Below are 24,923 nucleotides of genomic sequence, written 5' to 3'. Positions count from 1 at the left end.
AATGATAATGATAATTCAGTGTGAATTAATTTGCATGTGCAGACTCATTGCGCTGCACGGGACCTGCAGTCCTTGAAAGTCAAGCTGGTATGGAAGTCAAAGTGAGTTCTGCAGAATATTTTTCCCCAGATATATTTTTGTCATCAAAGAAAAGTAGTTTTATACAGTAAACCAGGAAACACACGTGCGTGCATGTGCACGCACACACACACACACACACACAGATGCATATGTATATATACTACTTTGTAAACATAATGCTGTATTTCCTATTAGTGAAATAGTCACCAGTTCTTTTTGTAGATACTGAAATAGTCTGGTATTTTAATTGATATGCAACTCAGTGTAAAATGATTCCTTCTAATAAACATTTTGCAGGATAACCCCCTCCAATAGGAGAAATGACAATTTTTGAGCTGCACTACTCCTAGCAATTGTTAGTTAAAAAAATGTGGTAGAATATCAAGTGTAAGTTAAATAGAATATCTTACTAGAACCTTAACATGTTAGAAGTCCTATGATCACAACCCTTGATATAAGAAATCAAAACAAGACCTCAGATAAATTTGCCATGCAGCAACATGATGCAGCTTTGATGTACTTCTGAAACACTGCCTATTTTCAGTGTGATCACCTATTGCCTTTCCCTCCCTTTCTGTGTTCCACTAATACATATTTGGCCAGTTAAGTAGGGACTAATCGGTGGAAGATAATAAAAAAGTACCGGCAGTAACTTACATGTCCACAAAGTAAAATGCTAAGTGCAGGGATTTGTTTTGGTGTTATGAAGGATTTAATTTTTATATTGATAATTTCTTCTTCCTTGGGAAATATCTCTCAGTACATGTTTTCCTTTTAAATCTGCTGGCCAGTTAATCTCTTGACCATGAATCACTTCTTTTACTTTGTTATTCTTCTTCTTATATTGACACTGTATTAACCTGTATTCACATTGTTTCGCGATATAGAAAATGTTGGTGAAGTTTTCCTTGACAATGTTTCCTTCCCTTATCTGCTTCTCTGATATGTGTCTCCTTTTATTTCAGATTCTCACAAGCAATTCTGCACATAGCACTTACACTTGATCTACATGCAGCTACTACCATATTAAAAGTTTCAATATAGCTATATACAGTTCAGATTTAACAATGCACTTCTCTCTGTGTTAATTAAGTAGTCTAAATAGACAGATTGGTTATTTTTATAATATTAGCACTGTGCTCTTTTCTATTCTTTTAGTAAATGTTGTGCATAAACCTTATCTCCCCAGGTAAACACAAGCATTCTTGACTCTAACTTCAATATCATGTAGAATTTTAAACTTCTTATTTTCAGTAATCTTTTTCTGATAATGTAATTAGGCTAAATCAATACAATGCATAATTCCTGGCAATAAAATTGCCACTTCCACATGGTAAAACAAAGAGAGTCAATACAGTGTTCTTGGCAATATGAATGCATTCAGATCTCCATTCAGAGTGAGGCACTGTTATGGCTTGTAAGTTAGTCATGTAACGAAGTTTAACTAACGAGGAGAGACTGTCACATTCATCATATGATCTCCTTTGAAAGGGGATCATACAATATAAAAGCCTTACGAATATCACAAAAGCAGCAGTGCATCTAGCTGTGACTGCAAATGGGCATGGGGAAATGGCAAAACACAAAAACAAGTTTTAAAGGTATTATTTTCCTCTGTTCAAAAGCCTATCGGTTTGTCTCAAAAATGTTCTGTATGTGAAAACTGGACCCAGAACGAGTTGCATGTGGTTTTCCCAAATGGTTTTGGAACTCTTAAATTGAAATTCTAATTGAAAGTTCCATCTAATCTGAAAAACAATGTAATAAACTATCTGTAGTGTTCTCTCACTTTGCTTAATTTTTCTGACCCTATATTTTTCATGCTATCCAGCTTTATCTGCCCTTGTTGCTAATTCGTTTTCAGGCACAATTCAATAACTATCATGAAACCCTAGATGTCTTGGGGCCAGGATACATGTGAAGTCACTTTCTCCCATACCACTCTTTCTTTGAGACCTTCTTATGAAGAAGGCATGGCTGATTATGGCATAATACAGAACTTCTTATTGGCTCCTTCTATGTTGATAGCTTACACTATGAAATGCAGATATTCCCATCTCTGAATACCTTTTCTCAAATAATGAAAACATTTTTATTCTGGCAGAATGTTGTCTGTTAAGTAGCTAATATTTAAGCAAGACAGTATTTCTCTCTATTTTTTGCTTTTGTTGTTTTCAAATACATTTTTTTTATTTTATCACACTGTGACCTTCAACTTCACAGAATATAGCTTATGCATATGTACAGAAAAGTGAAATGAAAATCTGTATATGAATAGAATAAGCAAGTTGGAGAAATATTAGGTTGTAACAAGATATTTTGATTGGTTATCGAAGTAACTGGTTGTCAAAGTAACAACAGTAATTGTTTTATACATAACTTTCTAAATTGTTTGTTTTCATGTTTTCCTGAAATGAGCAATGGACTTAGATCAACCAAGAAAAATGAAAAAAAAAAAAAAATTAGAACACTTTCAAAGGTGCTTTGAATTTGCCTCAGTGAGGACACTGATGCCACAGAAATGAAGGCACTTCATGTTTCCTTGCAGTCTGAACCAACACTGGCAATAGCCAGAAGACAGTTGAAAAAGCATTAGACATAGGTAAAGGAAAGTAGTATCTGCTCTACTTCACTCTTAGAAACCAGGAGGTTGCCCAGCAAAGCAGCTTTGAGAGGGGGCTTCACTTAAGACTTGGTTAATGCCAAGTGACCCTTTGAAGACACCCCTATTCAGGGGCGTCTTGTATTCCTAAGCCTGAACACAATTCCAAAAAGTTGAAAAGTAGCCAAAAACCTAACCATGCTGTCTTCAAAATCCATGAAGTTGACATGACAGTTGGTGTAATGGTTAAGGCACCAGGCTAGAAACCAGAAGATGTGAGTTCTAGTCCTGCCTTATGTACAAAACCAGCTGGATAACTCTCTCTGAGCCCTAGGAAGAAGGCAGTGGCAAACCACTTCTGAAATCTTGTCAAGAAAACTGCAGGGACAAGTCCAGGCAGTTGCCAGGAGTCAATACTGACTTGAAGGTACCAAACGAATACAATAAATAAATAAAATCCTCCAGCACATTCTTCCATGTATCTCTTTTCTGTATTAAGGTGATATTCAACAATTACTTTGGATAGAGGTGGCAAACATCTTTCTACCAAACCTGGTATCATATGCTAAAAATACTTCCTCTAAAATGTTAATCAATTAGTTGTTCAAAAGCATCTTAGATCCAAGCAGGGTGATGATAATGTTAATGAGGTATGTATGTATGTATGTATAAATAAATAGACATCACTAGAACTTCCAATGAAGTAAATATATATGCACTGAACTGAAAGTACTTTAAAAGGTAAACAAGAACTTGACTGAGTAGTATTTTATTATGTCAGCATGTAGCACATTATACCTCTTAGTATTTGTTAATTAATAATAATAATATAAGCATAAATAATTGACAAAGCAACTATCTGCACATCTTTACCTGAAAATGTTATATTAAAACCTTCATAGGATATGGAAAAATCAGAAACGAATCGAAGTTGTGCAGTAAAGTTTCCAAAGAGTCCAGCTTTAATGGTAGGAGGTAAAACAGATCCTGTTAATCTTGCCACGGGTTCTGTAAAACTCCCATCTTCAGTGATGAGCAAATAGTCATGGGAGCTCTCCAGGTGAAAAGTGTGGAAAATCAGTTGAACACCTTGAAGGATGAGAAAAGAATAATGTTTTGCTTTTTGGGTACAGAATGACCTAAATGTGACTAACTATTTTGCAACCTGACCTCTTGAACTGAACAACCTGTAACCCTAGAACTCCCAGCTAAGAGTTCGGCATTGCCATTAGTTCGATCAGCTACTAGGCATATCCAAGACATTCTCAACATTCTTACATCAAGAATTCTAGCACAAGTGCCACATGAGTGAGTGCCCCTCCATAAATGTTTGCATCAGAATCCAAGCAAGTAAAATGCCATTGTACTTTCCTCAGTCCTAAAATTGCCATTGCCTCTCCCTTCCTCCAAAGCAAGACTTTTGAGTCAGGGAAGGCAATGCCAGCAGTCACATTTATCAGGGTGCCTTGTCATAGCTAAGTCACATCTCAAATTCCATGCAGCGTTGGCCTCTGAACTTCAAGCTGTGCTACAGTGCATGCTATAGTACTATAGCAAGTGAGATCAGTTGCTATAACAATTAAGATAGCAGGCTGCTGCCTCAAAGGTGCTTTTTATTCCAAAATCAGATTTGTTCAAGATAAGCTGTTTCTGTTTATAGTGGAAACCTACTGCAACTTCTTCATCTCTTTCATGCCACAAAACATTCATTGCTAATAGGTCATATTCAGAACATATCATATTATGTCAGTAAAGAAAATAAAAATGATTCACCAACCTCTAGTATAGGCCTTAAGCATATTCACTGTCATAACCATTTTATACTACAGCTAGACAGTTATCAAAACCAATATATTTTGTATGTTTACAGATACCTGTCATAAGAAAAAAAAATCTGGGCAAGATTCCTATTCTCAAAAACGATTGGTCTATGATAAGAATTTTATAGTTAGCTAACCATCTGTTTGAGGCAAGTTACAATAATAATGAAGCCAAAACATGCTTTTGTAGAATCAGAACCACAATTTTAAGCTGCCTTTTGACATACATAAACTATGAATGAATGTATAAAAAGAATCCTATGTTGGTGGAATAATTGCTAATATTTTAAACTCATGAATCTCAAATCTCTATTAAAGATTAGTATCTCATGTTCCTTGAGAGTTTCATTTTGTCTAAGATACATCCTACAAGTATTTTAAGAAGGGTAAAATTGAATTATTTACTTGTTAGATGTATATCTTGCCTTTCCTCTAAAAGTACAAGGCAACTTACAATGCACTCCCTCCTCCATTTTTTCTTTACCACAAGCCTATAAAGTGAGTTAAGGTGCAAAGAATAATTATCCCAAAGTCATCAAGTGAGTTTCTGGGGCTGAGGGTGGACCTGAATATGTCTTCCAGGTCATGTCCAAAACCTAGCACTACACCACACTGGCTTACAAGCAGTCTACATGGAAGCATTGGCACTGCATGACATTTAGCAAATTTTTAGCAGTTACATTCTAAGACAGTGAACCTAATTAAATGTTTGCAAATCTCCCCTACTCTTGATTCTACAATTTGAATTAAAAACACAACAAAACAAAATTAATAAAAGAATATATGAGTGCAAGAAATCTGTGCAAGCATTACAATACTCTATTGACAATCACTAAGTTATTATTTCGAGCTAATTTGGTCTAGTGGTTAAGGTGCTGCGCTAGAAACCAGGAGACTGTGAGTTCCAGTCCCGCCTCAGGCATGAAAGCCGGCTGGGTGACTTTGGGCCAGTCAATCTCTCTCAGCTCTATGAAGGAGGCAAGGGCAAATCACTTCTGAAATCATACCAAGAAAACTGCAGGGACTAGACTTTCTTTCTCTTTCTAGAAATGATAAGGCCAACATGCGGCTAACTTCAACAGCCACAAAAGTCAGTTAAGATAATTAATTTTTTCTCTCTTGTCTTTCAAGTAGTTTAAATAGCCATGGATGAGTTTGCATTTTTAATTAATTTATTCTTTCTGTAGGATGCAATTAGACAATATCCTTACCTTTGCCATGAGAAACCTCAATTGTCCATGTGCAGTTTAAAGAATTGGGATAAAAATCAGGAAAGCCTGGTGACAGAAGAGTTCCACTTCTTCCATAAATATACCCACCACATAGAGCTAATTCAAAAAAAAAAAAAAAAAAAGGAAGAAGAAAATAAATTCCCATTTAAAATTAAGAGAGATAATTAAGATTTTTATTTTGGGGAGACAGACTATGAACAAGTGCTAATCAATAGTGCAAAATTTGCCAGGAAGGAAGGAAGGAAGGAAGGAAGGAAGGAAGGAAGGAAGGAAGGAAGGAAGGAAGGAAGGAAGGAAGGAAGGAAGGAAGGAAGGAAGGAAGGAAGGACTTTTACTTTATATGGTTCACATTTTATATATACATAATAGGTCCCTGCTGAAATAGAAATGTTATAAACATCATCAGAGCAAATGAACTGATTAGCAACAGCAGTAGTAGTAAGATTAATGTGTACATCTGCATTAAGAGTCTACTTAGAATTGCCAGTGAAAGCCTTGTTTCCCTGGCAACCTGATAGTAAAGAATCTTGCAAGAGTATATGTCAAAAAGGATAACAAGAGAAAAATAGAATATTTTGGTTCTCTATCTGAAAGATAGAGGGTTACACAGAACACTGTCAAATGCAGTGTATAGATAGCAAGGACTGCTTTGGTGATCAGAAGGGAATAAGATTACATAGGAGAAAGAAAGAGGTTTACACCAAAAGCATCAGTTACAAATTATTTTCCAATCAATCTTATTTTTTTCTGAATTATAGATTAATGCAAGTATTTGATATTATGATCTCTAAAAATGAATACCATTATAAATTTCCTTGATTGTCTTTGATCTAGGCTTAGGGCCAAATACTGTATATGAAACAATTTTATGATATACTTGTTGCATTGATTCATTAAAGACATGTTGGATTACAGATTTATTTTTAAAATCTTTTCTCATCTTTTGCTTCCTAGGAAGAGAAGATGCTTTTTTACCACAGATGTGTTATTTTTATCAAAACTGAAACTCTGTGAAGATTAAAAGAAATAAAATAGGCTAGATCCCAATCAAAAAGATTTTTCTTTTATATTTGAAATATGTTGCTGCTTCTCCATATTGGGCATGTTCATTGCATTCTAGGATGGGTGGAAAGAGAAACGATTCAACATAACTATGAAAAGCTATAAATCACATCCTTTTTATAATGGGCACTCAACTTATTTAAATTTTCAAAGAGTAGAGTGTTTTGATTAAAGTAACTGATGCTATATGTTTAGAACATGTATTAAATAAAGCAGTGATTTTCAGAACAGCTATAATATTCTATAGACATACAATAAAGCATACAATCCTATCTGTCATTATCAATATGTCATTCTAAGAAAACTTTGTTTTTCAAAGAACAGTGCCACAAAATATGGTTCAGCATTCTGAAAAATATTGATCCCAGCAAAAATTTTGTCCTCCTTTGACTGAAATCTGGATCCTGTTAACTACTGCTGTCTTTTTTTTTTTAAGTTCCAAAGTCTCATTTATTTACCCAACCTTTTTGCTGAATGAATGTTACTTCTTCTATGGAAATAAGTGCTACTAAAATGTTTAGATGTTTTGGTATAAATTGATTATTATATTGGTTTTATTAATATATGGTAAGTACACATTATTATAAAACATATTTTTGTTTTATTGTGCATGATTAAATTTTATAAATCAGTTTGGGAGATGTGGCTTAGAAATGTTTAAGTAAATAAATAACTGTTAGCATAACCATAGCATAAAAGTAAACATTCCTTTGTTTTTATGCTTCCCAGAAAGCCACACACCAATGGGAACAGAGAAGGCAGAGATTCTTATGTGTGTGAAAGGAGTGTCAAAAACAAGGAATGAGAATAATTCCATTTCTTTCTGTACTTTCCTCTATTAATGCAGAAAACGTAAAAAGATGGAATTGTAGGATTGTCTTTATTTTGATAATAACTTTTTAGTAAGCATGTACTACATACCATCACAGCTAGGCAGTGCATGGTTCCACTGATGGTTTCTTTCACACAGAAGTGGTTCATCATCACTCAGAGTATAACCGGGATCACAGCTAAATGTTACTACAGATCGGATACTGAAATTATTACCGTGTCGGTGGCCATTTACAGGAATTCCTGGATCAAGGCAGGAATCTGATTCCAGTGTAACACCTGGACAGGGGAGAGAAAACAATTCCAAACAGAATTAGACCAAAAAATCCCCAAATACCTTTTGTTACTGTTATTTCCATAATCACTGGAGAAGACTTTTTTTCTTTTTTCTATTTCCAGGGCTTCCAGTTGCATGCCTACTTCATAGTAATCCAAATCAATGAGGGAGTTTCTTTAAAAGTTTCATTGATAAAACAACCAACGCTTGCGACTCTATTATGAATTTTCAAAGGATCCATCAGTTCCTTACACAGAGACAGCAAAGGAGCTGGCTCATGTCCTAATCATCTCTGGATTTTTGCAACAATCTGCTAGTCAGATTACCCAATGCCTCTCCCCATCCCCTGATATGCATCCACAACAGTGCAGTTTTCACTGTTGTAAAGAACCCCTATTTCCCTCTATTGCCAATCCCTACACTGGATGGATGTTTGCAAAAAGTACCTCCTTTATTTGGTAAATCTGCTTGAAGGTTTTGTCCCTGTATGCTGATTATGTTATCTAATCATGACCAACTGGTACCTCCTAGTTATAATGTGCATGAAAAATAAAACTGCTGCTACTATATAATTTGCTTGGTTTAGACATCAGAATTATTACTGTGAATCAGAAAGTAAAAAGAAATCAGAGCAACCTCAGTGTATCAACTACATAAATGGGTTTCAGGGTCTGAGAGCTTTGAACATAAATAACACTGAAGATAACCATTGCAAATGATTTCCCACTCTAAATATTCATAAAGATGGAAATAGGACCACTGCTCAATTGCACTGAAGCCACTATGTTTGTGACAAGGTGTTATATTGGTGCAAAAAATTTATGCTTTATTTATCTAAAATATTTATCTAAAATATTCATATCCCAACTGTATATCCCATTTTATATTCAAAGTAGCATACAAATAATACAAAATAATACATAGAACCATTAGATACATATTGCATATATGGCCCATTCTCTTAACACATTTATTTAGGTGAGGAAAAAGATCAGACTTACTCTCATAATGAATTAAGAAGCCAACACTAGAACGGCTATTGTCTGTGGTGAATAACAGATACATATAATTGCCAGTACTAATAAGGAACTGTGGTGCTTGTGTACCATGATATTCCCCAATTAATGGGGATGAACCACTTGGTCCATCTCTGACTTCCAATGTATCATAATTTACTTCTGTCTGGAATCTGAAACAACAAAACGAAAGTCTATTTGGTAAAATTTTCAAAGCAGGTGGCATACAAATGTGATCATTAAATAAATCAGAATAATCATAAACACAATTCAGGATATGTCGGTGGAATCTCCAACATGGGAAGTAGAAGTTACATGATTGATTTAGTCTTTGTATATTTCTTATGCTTTATAATGATTTCATACTGTACAGGAAAATACAAGATCTGCAATAGCTGGCAAACAACATCCATGGAAGCAGGATGGGCTGGGGCATTTGCAGGGATCGAAGACCAGTTATGAACTCATGACACTTAGAAAACATGAAACATAATATTCAGATAAATAATCCACTTGTCTGATTTAATGTAAAGGAGATCTAGGGACCTTAATTCAGTGGTAAAACTCATATTTTGTATTTGTAAAATCCAAATTAAGAAAGCTGATGATTAGTATCTGTAAAATCCAAAGTTCAATCACTATCACTTCCAGCCAAGAAATCCCATATATAAAGACAGACTCTGAAGAGCAACTAACAAATAGTATTAGCAATAGCCTAGACTGACCAATGTTCTATTTAATATACAATACTATACAACAGTTTCCTAAAAAAGAGTGTATAAAGGACACAAGATATAGCCACAGACTGAGATCTGGACACAAAGGACACTTAAATCTTTGTCTACACTTGTACACATTTTGTAGATTTTTAGCATTTGTTAAACAGTGTTTAGGCCTTAAATAAAGAAAGTTATTAACCTTACGATAAAATTAATCAAAGCAACTGTCATGTTCACCGTTCCAATGTTGCCGGTACATCGTAACGTTTCGCATTTCATTTGGCTGATGCGTGTTTCGTCTGGGAGGGGAGGAAGATTCCATCTTGTGGGATTGTTATATGTTAGTAGCTGGATTGGAATGTGTTTGGGTTATCTCGTGTGTTCAAGGTTCCTTCCCCAGGACATCAGCAGAAACGGTTACCAGCACCTGGGGGGGGGGGAGTTTGCAACGGCAGGGTGAGGGGAGGGATTATGTTTGAGCTGAGGGTTTTTTAGTTTGTATTTGGCGCGCTTTTGCTCATTCTCATCTTTCTCTGTATTTGCATACTATTCTTTAATAAATCAGATATCATTAAGTTCCTGCTTGTGAGTCTGAGTCTATTAGAGTAGGCAATCATTACATAAAGCTGAGAATCCAAAAAATTTTCCGTTAGCCCCTTTCCAGATTTATTTTGTGAGGGAGAAGTGCTAGCGATGAGCAAACCAAATCCCCAAACCACAGAAAGCGAGGAATTGAGCGAGGGGGAACCCGACTCCACAGTGATAAGAACGGAGAGAGTCCTTCCCCGAGAGCTTTCAGAAGTTTGAGAGGGGTCGAGCTCCAGCCTAGGAGAAGAGGAAGTTGGAGGTAAAAGAGCCCCTGAACCGACCGGTGAGTCGTCAGGTGAGCTGATCACCTGGGATGAAACACAGGGATCCCTACCAGGGACATCCAAAACGTCTTGGAAGCAGCAATACCCGAGTTCCCCAACTGTGGTGAGGCAGGAGGGAAAGGAGGATTCCCAAACCCCTGACCGTATAAGACTGGTGGAGGCCAAATTGGAGTCACTAGAATTTATGTTTTGGAAAATGTCCATGGACTGGGGTCCCCGGGAGAGGAGAGAGGAGTCTAGTACTAGGCATTCGACTCCTTCTTTGCCCCCAACTTCCCCGGAGGAAAGGAGTAGGATCCGGCACAGAGAGGAAGCAAGAGTGCCGAGGGTGAGGATTTCAAGGTCCCCTCCTCGAGAGCGGAGATCTCTGGGAGCTAAAAGGAAGCCCGACCGCCCAGCTGTGGCGAAGGGACTGCCCGGAGTGGGGGTTAAGGACTTTACTGTTAAATTTGATGGAGATCCAACTAAGCTATCGTTCTTCCTTACCAATGCAAGGATTATATGGATGAATGGGAGCAGTATTTTCATTCAGAAAGAGCCAAGATTAATGCCATTGCCACTAAGCTCAAGGGGCGGGCTGCCGATTGGTATGTGCAGTTAGGTCAATCGGATGCCCCTGAGCTGGAGGAGTTTGAAGAATTCCTGTGGGCGTTGAAGCTACACTTTGAAGACCCGTTAGCTAAAGAAAGAGCAAAACAGGCGCTAAGGGAGCTGTGCCAGGGGCCACGATTGGTGGCAGACTACACTCTGGAATTTAAGGCTCTGGATGGGAAGGTTGAGGATTGGTCCCAATCCACATTAATAGAACTTTTTAAGGACGGTCTGAATACAGAGGTCCTGAGGTGGTCACTCAGCAGGGATGACCCAGATACCCTGTATGAATGGATATAGTTGGCAGGGAAGGCTGAGCATGCCCATGAGACCTTCACTCACAGGAAGGTGATGAGATATGCTGGGCTCAGCAAGGGTTCCCGCACTGCTGCACCCACTGGAAATTCTGGTCAACGTGCCTGGGAAGAGGAGAGGGAGCGCCGCTATGTGAAAGGGCAATGCCTCCGATGTGGGAAGGAAGGTCACCAAGTGGTGGCATGCCCGAAGGGAAAGACCGATGATCGTTCGGGGAAATCTCCCTCTCTACCCAGGAAAATGAAGGCAGCCATGGCTGAAACTGAAGTGGAGGAGGTTCCTTACTTCAGGGGCGAGGGGGAGCCCGATCTACTCCGGCCAGCGGGAAACACCAGCCACCTGCTTTAAAGAGTGCCTGTGGGCAGGTGGTGGAGGATGGGCGCAAACATATTTCGGTGAGTGCCAACTATCCCACACTGACCGTTAAAGTGAAGTTAGGCTCCCGCACAAGAACCGTTGAAGTTTGGGCATTGATCGATTCGGGGTGTTCGCGTTGCTTGATGCACCCTGACGTGGTGGCTGCTTTGGAGTTGCCCAGCTTTCCACTACAATGTCCCATGATTTTCACCCAGCTGGATGGTTCTACGGCGGGGGGGAAACCAGTCACCCATTTCACGGGCATGGTGGCGTTGCAAATGGGCAGCCACCATGAGGGGCTGCCATTTGTGGTGGTGCCTGTGGGGGGTCCCTTAGCCATTCTGGGGATTCCTTGGTTGGTCCAACAAAACCCATATATAAATTGGGTGCACAGGACTTTGACTTTGGGGATGGTTTCTATCAAGCCCCTGGGGAGGACGACACTCCGGAGGCTGCATTGGGGAGGGCGGTGGCAGCAACCCCACATTTCGCTGTCACCCCACTGGAGGGCTTGCCGGAGCAATACCAAAGCTTTGCGGATGTGTTTGGTGAGAAGGAAGTGGACCAACTTCCACCTCATCGAAAAACTGACTGTGCGATAGAGTTGGTCCCCAACGCGCAACTGCCCAAACCAAAAATCTATGCCATGACGCAAAAAGAACTGGCGGCATTGAGGGAGTTTGTGGACAAAAACTTGGCCAGGGGTTTTATTGAACCAGCAAATTCGCCAGTGGGCGCCCCCATCTTGTTTCGAGCGAAGAAGGATGGGAAATTGAGACTTTGTACAGATTACCGCGGATTAAATGCAGTCTCGATATTAAACAAATATCCTCTGCCATTAATAAAAGACATGTTAGCACATCTGGCTAAGGGGAGAATCTTCTCTAAGCTGGATTTGCGGGAAGCCTATTTCCGCATCCGCATACGGGAGGAGGATGAATGGAAGACTGCTTTCAATTGTCCTCTGGGTTCTTTTCAGTACAAAGTTTTGCCTTTTGGGTTGGCGGGGGCACCAGGGGTGTTCATGCAATTGATCAATGAAGTGTTACATGAACATTTGTTCAAGGGTGTACTGGTCTATTTGGATGATGTTTTGATTTATACTGAAATGGAGGAGGAACATGAGCGCTTGGTGAAACAGGTGATTAGCAAACTGAGAAAGGCTGAGCTCTATGCTAAGCTTTCTAAGTGTGAATTTCATCAGACTCAGCTTGACTACCTGGGGTACAGGATCTCTGACAAGGGCATTGAAATGGATCCTGCGAAGATTCAAGCTATTTTGGGGTGGGAGCGCCCACGTACCCGTAGGCAGCTCCAAAGTTTTCTTGGATTTTCCAACTATTACTGCCAATTCATCCAGGGGTTCACAGAAATTGCATTGCCTCTCATTGATTTGTTACGTACAAAGGGGTTGGGGGACACACGCAAGGTGAAGAACCCGGGGGCATTGCTCAATTGGACACCTGAATGCCAGTTGGCTTTCGACAAACTCAAAAGCCTGTTCACTGCTGAACCCATTCTTCAACACCCTGATCCCACTAAACCCTTTGTGGTTCAAGTGGATGCTTCCGATTTCTCAATTGGAGCGCTCTTGCTGCAAGCAGATGCTGATGACCGCCTGAAGCCATGTGTGTATCTGTCCCGGAAATTTTCCGAGATGGAAAGGCAATGGCATGTTTGGGAGAAATAAGCTTTTGCAGTCAAGGCTGCATGTCATGTTCTCATTTCAATGTGCTGTTAACATTGTAACGTTTCACATGTCCCTTTCTGTTCCGTGTTCCTTCACCCGGGGTTTTTCCGTTCCTTCACTCTCTGTTGTTTTGAGGGCTTGGAATGTGTGTTTGGGTTTGCGCTCCTGCTCAAGGTTACTTTCCCAGGCGCGTCTAACGGCTTCTCGCACCTGGGAGGGGGAGCGCCCTGACGAGGGATGGGGCGGAACTGCTTACAGGCAAGGCTTTTAAGTTTGTATTTGGCGCGCTTTTGCTCATTCTCAGCTTTCTCTGTATTTGCATACTATTCCTTTAATAAATCAGTTATCTTTAAGCCCGAGCTTGTGAGACTGAGTATTTGGGATTAGGCAATCGTTACATAAAGCTGAGAATCATTTTATCCCTTTTCCGCTAGCCCCATCCAATCGTTGGATAAGAGGGAACGCTAGCGATGACAGAACCGCAGCTTCGCGCAAGTGAGGGAAGCGAAGAGGAGCGGGAGGCGGCCAGAAGCCGGCCAGCGCTAACCTCAAGAGCGCAACGAGCAGCACGTCGGGAGTTGCGAGATATCCAATTAGATGAGCTGCTGATATCCATGCAAGAGAGTCTCAGGAGTGAACATAGAACGGTTATGGAAAGAGCAACGGGGAGGGGGTCTCCACAATTGTCCTGGGAGCCCGAAGTCCCCTTGTCACCGAGGGTGGTGGTAACCAACCAACCCCCCCCGGAGGAGCCGGTCACTCCAGCCCGTATGAGGGCATTAGAGGATAAAATGGATTTAATAGTGACGATCCTCAAGGATCTACCCAGAGAGGCAGAGCCCACGCCGGAGGATTGGGAGGAAGAGCCGTCACAGTATCCCAGGCACAGTACCATATTAACCCGGGGGAGAAGCAAGACTCGATCAACCCGTCAAGGGGGGGAGCGAGAGGCAAGACCTCCTAGGGATCGACCACCCATGGGGGCTCGGCGTACGCTGACATTCGCGGCACCGCCACAGCCAGCTGAGCCGGCAAGAACCTTCCCACCATTTGGAGTGAAATTCGATGGGGATCCCACAACGCTCTCCTTCTTTATCACTAATGCCAAGCATTATATAGAAGATTGGGGTCGGAACTTTCGGTCAGAACATGGCAAGATCAATTTCATTGCCAACAAGCTGAGAGGAAGGGCAGCGGATTGGTATGTGCAACTATGCCAGGCTGAGGCAACTGAGTTAGAGGACTTCGATGACTTTTTGTGGGCACTTAAACAGCATTTCGAAGACCCCCTAGCTCAAGAAACAGCTAAAAATGACCTGCGGAAACTCTACCAAGGGTCCCTCTCAGTTGCCAAATATGCGTTGGAATTTAAAGCTTTGGCAGGAAAAGTGGAAGACTGGTCTGAGCCAACAATAATTGAATTGTTCAAACAGGGGCTAGAACCCGAAATCCTTCGATGGGCACTAGGAAGAGATGATCCCAAAACGCTATATGGGTGGATTCAGTTGGCGGGCAGCGCAGAAAATGCCCTACAAACCTATGCCCATACCAAAGAGCTTAGACAAACGCGTCTGGCTAGAGGAGCGCGCACATCTGGACCTGCCAGCCGCCCCAAACCGAAAACCTGGGAAGAGGAGAGGGAGCGACGGTTCTCCAAGGGTCAGTGCCTCAGGTGTGGGAAAGAAGGGCATCGAGCCACGTCGTGCCCGAGACGCCGTCCAGAGGAACGACAGACGAAACCTATGGTAAAGTCGCCTGCTCCTGCTCCACCACGAAAACTGAAAGCAGCCGTCGCGGAACTGGACCCCCCAGAACTACCCTTCGGAGAAGAGGAAGAAGAGTTGCAATTCGAGCAGCCGGCGGGAAAAGCCTACCACCTGCCCTGAAGGGCGCCCTAGGGCAGGTGGAAGAAACCGGGCGTAACCACGATTCGGTGAGTGGAAATTTCCCCACACTGACTGTTAAAGTTAAACTGAGCTCAAAAACCAAAACTGTGGAAGTGTGGGCCATGCTAGATTCGGGTTGCTCCCGTTCCCTGATGCACCCTGATGTCGTAGCGGCTCTGGAACTGCCCACGTTCCCTTTGCCAAGACCTATGATTTTCACCCAATTGGATGGAACTATGGCGGGAGGGAAAGCAGTCAATCATTCCACGGGACTGGTCGCCTTGCAGATGGGCTCCCATCAGGAAAAGCTGCCATTTGTGGTAGCTCCAGTGGGGGGTCCTCTGGTAATCTTGGGGATGCCTTGGTTTGTGCAACAAAACCCTTTTATCAACTGGCTGCATAGAACTGTGACGTTTGCAGATGGATTTTACAAAGTACCCGAGAAGGACCTACTGGAGGACATGGAGGGTGGAGGGGTAGCGTATACTACTGTACAAACGCTTCAACCTCTTGAGGGACTACCCAATCAGTATCAGGATTTTGCTGAAGTATTTGGGGAAAAGGAAGCGGATCGCTTGCCACCCCACCGAAAAACGGACTGTGCCATTGAGTTTTTACCAAACGTAAAATTGCCTCACCCAAAAATATACCCCATGTCTCCCAAAGAGCTTACTACGCTAAGGGAGTTCATTGACAAAAACCTGGCTAGGGGTTTCATTGAGCCGGCAAATTCCCCGGTAGGAGCTCCTGTCCTATTCAGGCCAAAAAAGGATGGGTCATTAAGACTTTGTACCGATTTCCGCGGGCTCAATGCGGTCTCAATATTAAATAAATATCCTTTGCCCCTGATCAAAGATATGTTATCACATCTGGCCAGAGGCAAAATTTTCTCAAAACTGGATTTGAGAGAAGCTTATTTTCGTATTCGCATAAGGGAAGGGGATGAGTGGAAAACAGCATTTAACTGTCCCCTTGGGGCTTTCCAATACAAAGTCTTACCATTTGGCTTGTCCGGAGCACCTGGGGTTTTTATGCAATTAATCAATGAGGTCTTGCATGACCACCTATTTAAGGGGGTACTGGTATATTTGGATGATGTATTGATTTATACTGAAACCATGTCAGAACATATCCACTTGGTGCGTCAGGTATTGGCTAAATTGAAAAAAGCAGAGTTATACGCAAAACTGTCAAAATGTGCATTTCATCAGTCACAAATTGATTACCTAGGCTATCGAATTTCAGCGCAGGGCATTGAAATGGACCCTGCAAAAGTAGAGGCTATTGTGGCATGGGAGCCTCCCCGTACCAGGAGACAATTACAAAGTTTCCTTGGATTCTCTAATTTCTATCGGGCATTCGCCCAAAATTTTGCAGAAATCGCCCTCCCCCTTACTGAACTGTTAAAAACTAAAGGACAGGGGGATACGCGACGTTCCAAGAACCCAGGCGCGCTCCTTAAATGGACTCCAGCCTGTCAGCAAGCGTTCGAAGCGCTCAAACAAATCTTTACCACAGAACCAATTTTACAGCATCCAAACCCCTCTAAACCCTTCGTTGTACAAGTCGATGCTTCTGACTTCTCCATAGGAGCAATTTTGTTACAATCTGACCAATCCGGTGCTTTAAAACCCTGTGCCTACCTCTCTCGCAAATTCACTGAAACAGAGAGAAGATGGCACGTTTGGGAAAAAGAGGCTTTTGCTGTAAAAACGGCTTTAGAAACATGGCGACACCTATTGGAAGGCACTTCAAACCCTTTTGAAGTCTGGACTGACCATAAAAACCTGGAAGCTCTAAGCACCAGTCGAAAACTCAGTCCCAAACAGCTGCGCTGGGCTGAGTTTTTCAGCCGCTTCGACTTCACCCTTAAATTTATACCAGGCAAGAAAAACTTTTTAGCTGATGCACTCTCGCGCAGACCCCAAGATGCTGGCCCAGGGCCAACGGTCCAAGGCACCGTCTGGACCGACAAACAATTAAGTTTGGCAGCAGTGACGCGCAGCCAGACCCGAGCGCAATCAACGCAGCCTCCAGCCGCTCTGCCTTCCAGCCGCTCGCCGCCCTTGTCAATTCCCTCCGATTTGCAACAACAGTTGCTTTCCCACCTTAAAACAGATACTTGGTTACAAACCAATAGACACATTTTAACTTTCACCGACGATCTTGCCTGGCGCAACGATCGCCTTTATGTACCCGATGCTATGCGAAAAACCATACTCCAGCGCTGCCACGATGACAAGCTGGCTGGACATTTTGGCTACGTAAAAACTTTGCACCTTGTTCGCCGGCAATTCTGGTGGCCAACTTTACTCAAAGACCTGAAGGCATATGTGACTGCGTGCCCTGTATGTGCTGCGATCAAGCGCAAACCAGGCAAACCCCAAGGTCTCCTTCAACCCGTTGCCACCCCATCTGTCCCTTGGCAGGACATTTCCATGGACTTCATCGTTGATCTACCCCCTAGTCAACGCAAAACTGTCATTTGGGTGGTTAAAGACTTTTTCTCCAAACAAGCCCACTTTATCCCATGCGCGTCTATCCCCACCGCACAACAGCTGGCACGCCTCTTCCTCACCCACGTGTACCGCCTCCACGGTATCCCCGCCCGTTTGGTGAGCGACAGAGGCACACAATTTACGTCACAATTTTGGCGGGCATTTTTGAAACTTTTGGGTACAAAACAATCACTTTCCACCGCCTGGCATCCGGAAACGGACGGATCTACAGAGGCGGTTAATTCCACACTGGAACAGTACCTCAGGGCGTTTGTTAACTACCAACAGGACAATTGGGTCGACTTACTCCCATTTGCTGAGGTCGCTTACAACAATGCCGTTCATCAAACCACTGGTCAAGTTCCTTTTAAAACAGTTTTTGGACGTGAGTTTGTTCCTATTCCTGAACTTCCTCATCCTCAACCGCTACCAGCCTCCCTTACTGACTGGGCGGACTCTCTAAAGGACTCATGGTCTAATATTCAACTGGCTCTCCTCCATGCCCAGACTACCTATAAACGCCATGCCGATGCAAAGCGTTCCCTGGAACCATCCTATGCCGTCGGGGATAAAGTCTACTTATCCACTAAGTTTATCAAGTCCCCACAGCCCTCTAAGAAACTTGGCCCTAAATTTGTCGGACCTTTTCCAATTATTGCTCAACTCAACCCTGTGACGTTTAAACTTGATTTGCCTCACAACCTTAAACGTTTACATCCTGTTTTTCATTGTAGTTTACTCAAACCCTGCCTGTCGTCGGACCGATGGCATCCGCAGCCCATTCCACCACCTCCCCTCATGATCGACAACCAGCAACACTTCGAGGTGACATCCATCCTCGACTCCCGACGCCAGCGCTCCACTTTACAATACCTCGTGCGCTGGAAACATTTCCCTCATCCTGAATGGGTTGCTGCTCCGGACGTGCTTTCCCCTCGTCTCGTAGCCCAATTCCACTCTGCCTACCCTGACAAACCTGCTCCATAATTTTTTTTTGGAGGGGCAATATGTCATGTTCTCATTTCAATGTGCTGTTAACATTGTAACGTTTCACATGTCCCTTTCTGTTCCGTGTTCCTTCGCCCGGGGTTTTTCCGTTCCTTCACTCTCTGTTGTTTTGAGGGCTTGGAATGTGTGTTTGGGTTTGCGCTCCTGCTCAAGGTTACTTTCCCAGGCGCGTCTAACGGCTTCTCGCACCTGGGAGGGGGAGCGCCCTGACGAGGGATGGGGCGGAACTGCTTACAGGCAAGGCTTTTAAGTTTGTATTTGGCGCGCTTTTGCTCATTCTCAGCTTTCTCTGTATTTGCATACTATTCCTTTAATAAATCAGTTATCTTTAAGCCCGAGCTTGTGAGACTGAGTATTTGGGATTAGGCAATCGTTACAGCATGGCACCACCTCTTAGAGGGGGCTAAATGTCCTTTTGAGGTTTGGACTGACCATAAAAATTTGGAAGCGCTCAGCACACCCCGTAAGCTCAGTCCTAAGCAGATCTGCTGGGGTCAATTTTTCAGTCGCTTTGACTTTAAGTTGAAGTTCATTCCGGGCAAGAAAAACTTCCTGGCTGATGCGCTTTCCCGCCTGCCCCAGGATTCGGTCCAGGCACCTGACGTTGTGGGTACAGTGTGGACAGCACCCCAGTTGGGGTTGCAAGCTGTCATACGCAGTCAGACTCATGCACAGCTGCCCCCAGCTTTGGTTTCACCGGCTGGAGGAAGGACGCCAATTCCCTTGCAATTGCAACAACAGTGTCTGCTAGAGCTGAAATCTGACACTTGGTTGCAAGCGAATAGAGACAATGTTACATTTGACAGAGGCTTCGCTTGGAAGCAAAACCGCCTCTATGTCCCTGACAGTTTGCGAAGGGAAATTTTGATTAGGTCTCATGATGATAAAGTGGCTGGTCATTTTGGGTTTGTCAAAACCTTGCATCTGGTGCGCCGCCAATTTTGGTGGCCCACATTGAGACGTGATGTAAAAAATTATGTTGCTTCTTGTCCTGTCTGTGCCATGTCAAAACGGAAGGGGGGCAAACCGCAAGGGCTGCTGCAGCCGGTGGCCAGCCCCTCCCATCCTTGGGAGGAGGTTTCCATGGATTTCATTGTGGATTTGCCTCCTAGTCAGAGAAAGACTGTGATTTGGGTGGTAAAGGACTACTTTTCTAAGCAAGCCCATTTCATTCCATGTGCTTCCATTCCGTCTGCACAGCAATTGGCCCGCCTTTTTCTAATCCACATCTACCGGATTCACGGGAGCCCCTCCTGCTTGATCACGGACCATGGGACACAGTTCACTTCCCAATTTTGGAGGGCATTTTTGAAACTGGTGGGCACCAAGCAGGCGTTGTCCACTGCGTCGCATCCTGAGACTGACGGATCTACGGAGGCTCTTAATTCGACCCTGGAGCAATTTTTGCGGGCATTTGTCAACTATCAGCAGGACAATTGGGTTGATCTGCTACCTTTTGCTGAGGTGGCTTATAACAACGCCATCCATCAGAGTACAGGGCACACCCCTTTCCATACTGTGTTTGGCACTTTGTTCCCATTCTTGAGTTGCCTCAACCCTCCACACAGCCCTGCTCCGCTTCTGATTGGGCTGCTCAACTGGCTGATTCGTGGCCAGTAATTCAACAGGCGTTGGCTGATGCCCAATCTGCCTATAAACTGCACGCTGATAAGCGACGAGCCCTTCAACCTGCTTTTAAAGTTGGTGATAAGGTCTACCTTTCCTCTAAGTTCATTAAGTCCCCTCAGCCCTCGAAGAAGTTGGCTCCTAAGTTTGTTGGACCTTTTCCCATTGTTGGAGTTGTTAACCCTGTCACGTTTAGACTGGATTTGCCACACAATCTGAAACGTTTACATCCTGTTTTTCATTGCAGCTTACTCAAGCCTGTCAACCACTCAGATCACTGGCATCCACAACCCCCATCTCCTGCTCTGATCATGATTGACAGGCAACAACATTTTGAGGTGAAGGAGGTCCTTGATTCTCGCCGACCATGTGGCACTCTACAGTACCTTATTCGCTGGAAGCACTTTCCCCACCCTGGATGGGTGTTTGCCCGTGATGTCCAATCTCCTTTTGGTTCGCCGCTTTCAACTAGCTTATCCTCTCAAACCTGCTCCTTAATGTTTCGGGGGGGGGGGGGCGGTATGTCATGTTCACCGTTCCAATGTTGCCGGTACATCGTAACGTTTCGCATGTCATTTGGCTGATGCGTGTTTCGTCTGGGAGGGGAGGAAGATTCCATCTCGTGGGATTGTTATATGTTAGTAGCTGGATTGGAATGTGTTTGGGTTATCTCGTGTGTTCAAGGTCCCTTTCCCAGGACATCAGCAGAAATGGTTACCAGCACCTGGGGGGGGGGAGTTTGCAACGGCAGGGTGAGGGGAGGGATTATGTTTGAGCTGAGGGTTTTTTAGTTTGTATTTGGCGCGCTTTTGCTCATTCTCAGCTTTCTCTGTATTTGCATACTATTCTTTAATAAATCAGATATCATTAAGTTCCTGCTTGTGAGTCTGAGTCTATTAGAGTAGGCAATCATTACAGCAACAAGTAAAAGTAGAAAAACGGGTGAAGAGGCACTCTGAGTTTTCCAGGGTCACACAAAACAGCAGAGCAAATTTGATATCAGAAGAACCATTCTCTCTTTTGTTCCAGTCAAGTTTCCCATCTCTTGGGAATGAGCACTTTTTAGCCTAATACTTCCAGATTCAAAAAAAGACTGAGTATGAAATTATTTTCCAACTATTATTTCTGCATTGAATATGCCCAGTTCTACTAACTGGCTTGCCCATAGTTGTGACTGATGTGAAACACAATCCAATTGTGCCTAAACATTGTGGATTCATCTGACAGCCTTTCGAACTAGAAAAATAGAAACCTTTTGCTGTGGTTTCTCTGTTCAAGCCTTTCCCCCCTCCTGTTCACAAAGGTATCACTGAAAGCATTCATGTAGAAACAAAGCATTCTCCAGTGCAACAGCCTTAACCTTTTGGCTTCAATGTGAGAAAAGGGTTTGTGCTGTTAAAGGAGTGACACCTCCAGGAACTCCATCATGGAACTGATTTGTTTGATCTCAAAGAAGGATAGTGGCAAATGGCCTTGTGCTCATATCTGATTTAGAAGAGCACTCCTGCTTGAACTGACTTATCAACTTTCCCTTCCATGTCATAAAGAGGGCAGAAGCAAGCTCTTACACATAGCCATCTTCACTTCTCTGGACAAACATTCATTCTTCATAAGGGACCAGGAACAACCTGCTTCATTTTGCATGTCTTAATTTTCTTTTTCATTCCTTTTAATATCTTTAATAAATAATCTACCAATGGCACTTTTGGGGGGGCGCTTATGTAGTATTTGCAATTATTTACTTCTTTTTTTTCTGTCAAACACAACTACCTTGGTTTAGATAAATTAATTCTTGGAATCCTACTCCATTGTATCATCGAATCTAAAATTTGCTCCAAATCATTTGGATTGTCACCTAGCAACACTGAATAATCTGCATACAAAAGTGCATGTGCATTCACATCTTCAACCAACACAACTCTAACATCATTACAAGCATTCCTTATACATTTATCCATGACAGCATTGAGAACCAAGGGAAAATCATACATTCTTGTTTTACTCTCTGCTCACTGCTGAAATATTTGTTAAGCACTCCCATTAATTCTCATAAATGTTTGTTTCCATGACATGCTATTCCTAAGATATTGAGCAAACAACCTCCATTTTCATATTGGCACAACATTTCCCATAATTCAGATGTATCCACGTTTTCATATGCTTTCTCTAAGTCAAGAAACGTACAATATACTTTCTCACATTCGCACATGTCTCAATGACTTGCTGAAGAGCAGAAATATGGTCTGCATGAAACTGCACTTCCAAAGTTTTACTCATCGTTACCTCTTCTAACTTTCAACCAGAATTCTATCAAACTGCAAGTTCAAGGATTAACAATATACCCCTCAAAGAGCCACCTGACATTGTTGCCTTAAGGCATAGGTTATTCTGTGGATTAGCCTCTCCACAAGACAACTTATTTCATGTGAAAAGTTTACAGTGGGTCTGAGAAGCTTGGTCACTACTAGTTTCAGTAAGCCTGTTACTCACTATCTACACTGATGAATATTCAGGAAACAGTTCATTTAAAAGAAAAAGATAACTTTTACTTCTTCAGGGAGAATTTAACAAAAAAGGATGCAAAATATTCCCCAAAAGTAAAATATAGAAATAATACAAAGAATTGCTATGAGAAAACTTTCATACCATCTACCAATATATAAATCCTAAAGCTCTATTCCCACACCAATATGCATTTTACCCAGATGAGCATAGCTATGGAGTGCAAGGACAAGCAACTATTACATTTCTGCATGTGCCTTTCTCTCTTCCTGTGTCCCTCCTACAGTGTGTGCGTATCCCTGTGCAGGATTTTTTTTTGAGGGGGGTGTCTTTTTCTGAGTTTAGTTGACATGTGTAATTAGGAAGATCTTCATGCAGAGATGGTGAGGGTAGGATGCCTTTTGGCAGGGTCTTTACCCCTAACAGCTCCTAGAGACTATTATCTTATCTTAGGAGACATGTAGGAGCTCAACATTATAAACAGGCATGCCAAGAGACAATGCCAAGGAAAATGGCATCTCACCTCTGGCTGATGAAACCAAGATGACTTATGAGTTGATCTTCTAATGTGCCCTGTATCTGACCCAACTAGAAAGGCTGAAAATTAACTTTTTCTAATATGTATAATAACAAAGTTTCTTCCCAGGCACACCTTAACAAGTCAATCTCCCTGTCCTTTTTGCATTTCCTCTAGCTACTTTCCCTTTGTATATGGAAAGAGTAACAACTTTCTTTCAATTGTCAGGCACCAATGCAGTCCTTACATACATGTTAAACAAGTTGCATGGTCATTCGATAAGCAATCCACACTCATATTTGAATATTTCTCCACTTATATCATCTATACTTGCAGCCTTACCATCTATCAACATTCTTGTGGCATTATGTCTTCCTTTCAAGGAGGAGATTTTGCTGCAACATGACAATGCTAAGCCTCATTCCTCATGAACCACCCAAGAAGCAATTGCAAAGTTAGATCTCACTGTCTTACCCTATCTACCATACAGTCCAGATTTGGTGCCATGTGACTTCCACGTTTTCCCAAAATTGAAGGAATACCTTTGTGGCCATCTGTTTGACTCAAATGAAGAAGTGGAAATGACTGCCAAAACTTGATTGAAGAGACAGTATGAACTTCTTTCCTGATGGCTTTAAGAAGTTTGTCTATCATTGGCAGAAGTGTGTAGTGAATAGTGGTGATTACAGGAAATAAATACAGGTGGCAAAAGATCTCATCTCAAGGATTATTTTCCATATCATTTATTAAAATATCCCTATTTAAACTAAAATTATGGAAGTCGGGACATTACGCTCATATTTAATTCCATTGCTCTCATATTTTTATTTCCATTCACTCTGCTGGAGACTCCTTGTTAATCCACATTTCCATTCCCATCAAAATTCCTATGCATTTTGTTTGCCTCTTTTAATTTTAACGATTTTTGTTCTTTGACTACATTCTTTGCAACCACCTTTTCCTCTCTATAGAGTATACAATATCTTTCTGTCAATTTAAGTTTTTTTCATCATTCTTTTACATGATTTTTCCTCTTTTAGTCTATCATTCACAGAGTATCTTTTGCATACTTCCCATTAGCATAACTCCACACATTCTGCAGCATTCTTTGAACTTTGTTCCAAGCAGCTTCTACATCCTCTTGCCTAATGTTCATTTTCCATTCATTGTGCTGGGAGATCAATCCATTTTCTAACCCATTTTCATATAGGAATCATATTTCCTTTCTTTGCAGACATTTTACTATCCCTTTAGTTGCTTTCACTTCCTTTTTTCTTTCATGCCCATAGTTTCCAAACAATGAGATAAAAAATAAATAAAATAGATCAATACAGAAAACATTAAAAGCAAATTCAGGGAAGCAAACATACATCTTTAAAAGCTGTTAAAAACCCAACATAGGAGATTCTTCACATTAGTCA

At 42.0% G+C, this 24,923-nt stretch overlaps 1 protein-coding gene across 1 annotated transcript in view; it reads right to left on the bottom strand.

Moving 5' to 3' along the window:
* Positions 1 to 24,923, bottom strand: part of CSMD1 (CUB and Sushi multiple domains 1) — a 1,072,463-nt gene that overhangs the window by 246,378 nt on the left and 801,162 nt on the right. The window contains exons 18-21 of the mRNA XM_063298442.1: positions 8,907 to 9,094; positions 7,719 to 7,907; positions 5,715 to 5,831; positions 3,557 to 3,772 (exon numbers count right to left, since the gene is read on the bottom strand). Of these exons, the coding sequence (XP_063154512.1) occupies positions 3,557 to 3,772; positions 5,715 to 5,831; positions 7,719 to 7,907; positions 8,907 to 9,094 (710 nt within the window). The remainder of the gene's footprint in view (positions 1 to 3,556; positions 3,773 to 5,714; positions 5,832 to 7,718; positions 7,908 to 8,906; positions 9,095 to 24,923) is intronic.

Source organism: Candoia aspera, chromosome 1 (assembly GCF_035149785.1).
Source record: "Candoia aspera isolate rCanAsp1 chromosome 1, rCanAsp1.hap2, whole genome shotgun sequence".
NCBI lineage: Eukaryota > Metazoa > Chordata > Lepidosauria > Squamata > Boidae > Candoia > Candoia aspera.
The sequence above is the reverse complement of the archived record's forward strand: the minus strand, read 5'-3'. Positions and strand labels throughout refer to the sequence as shown.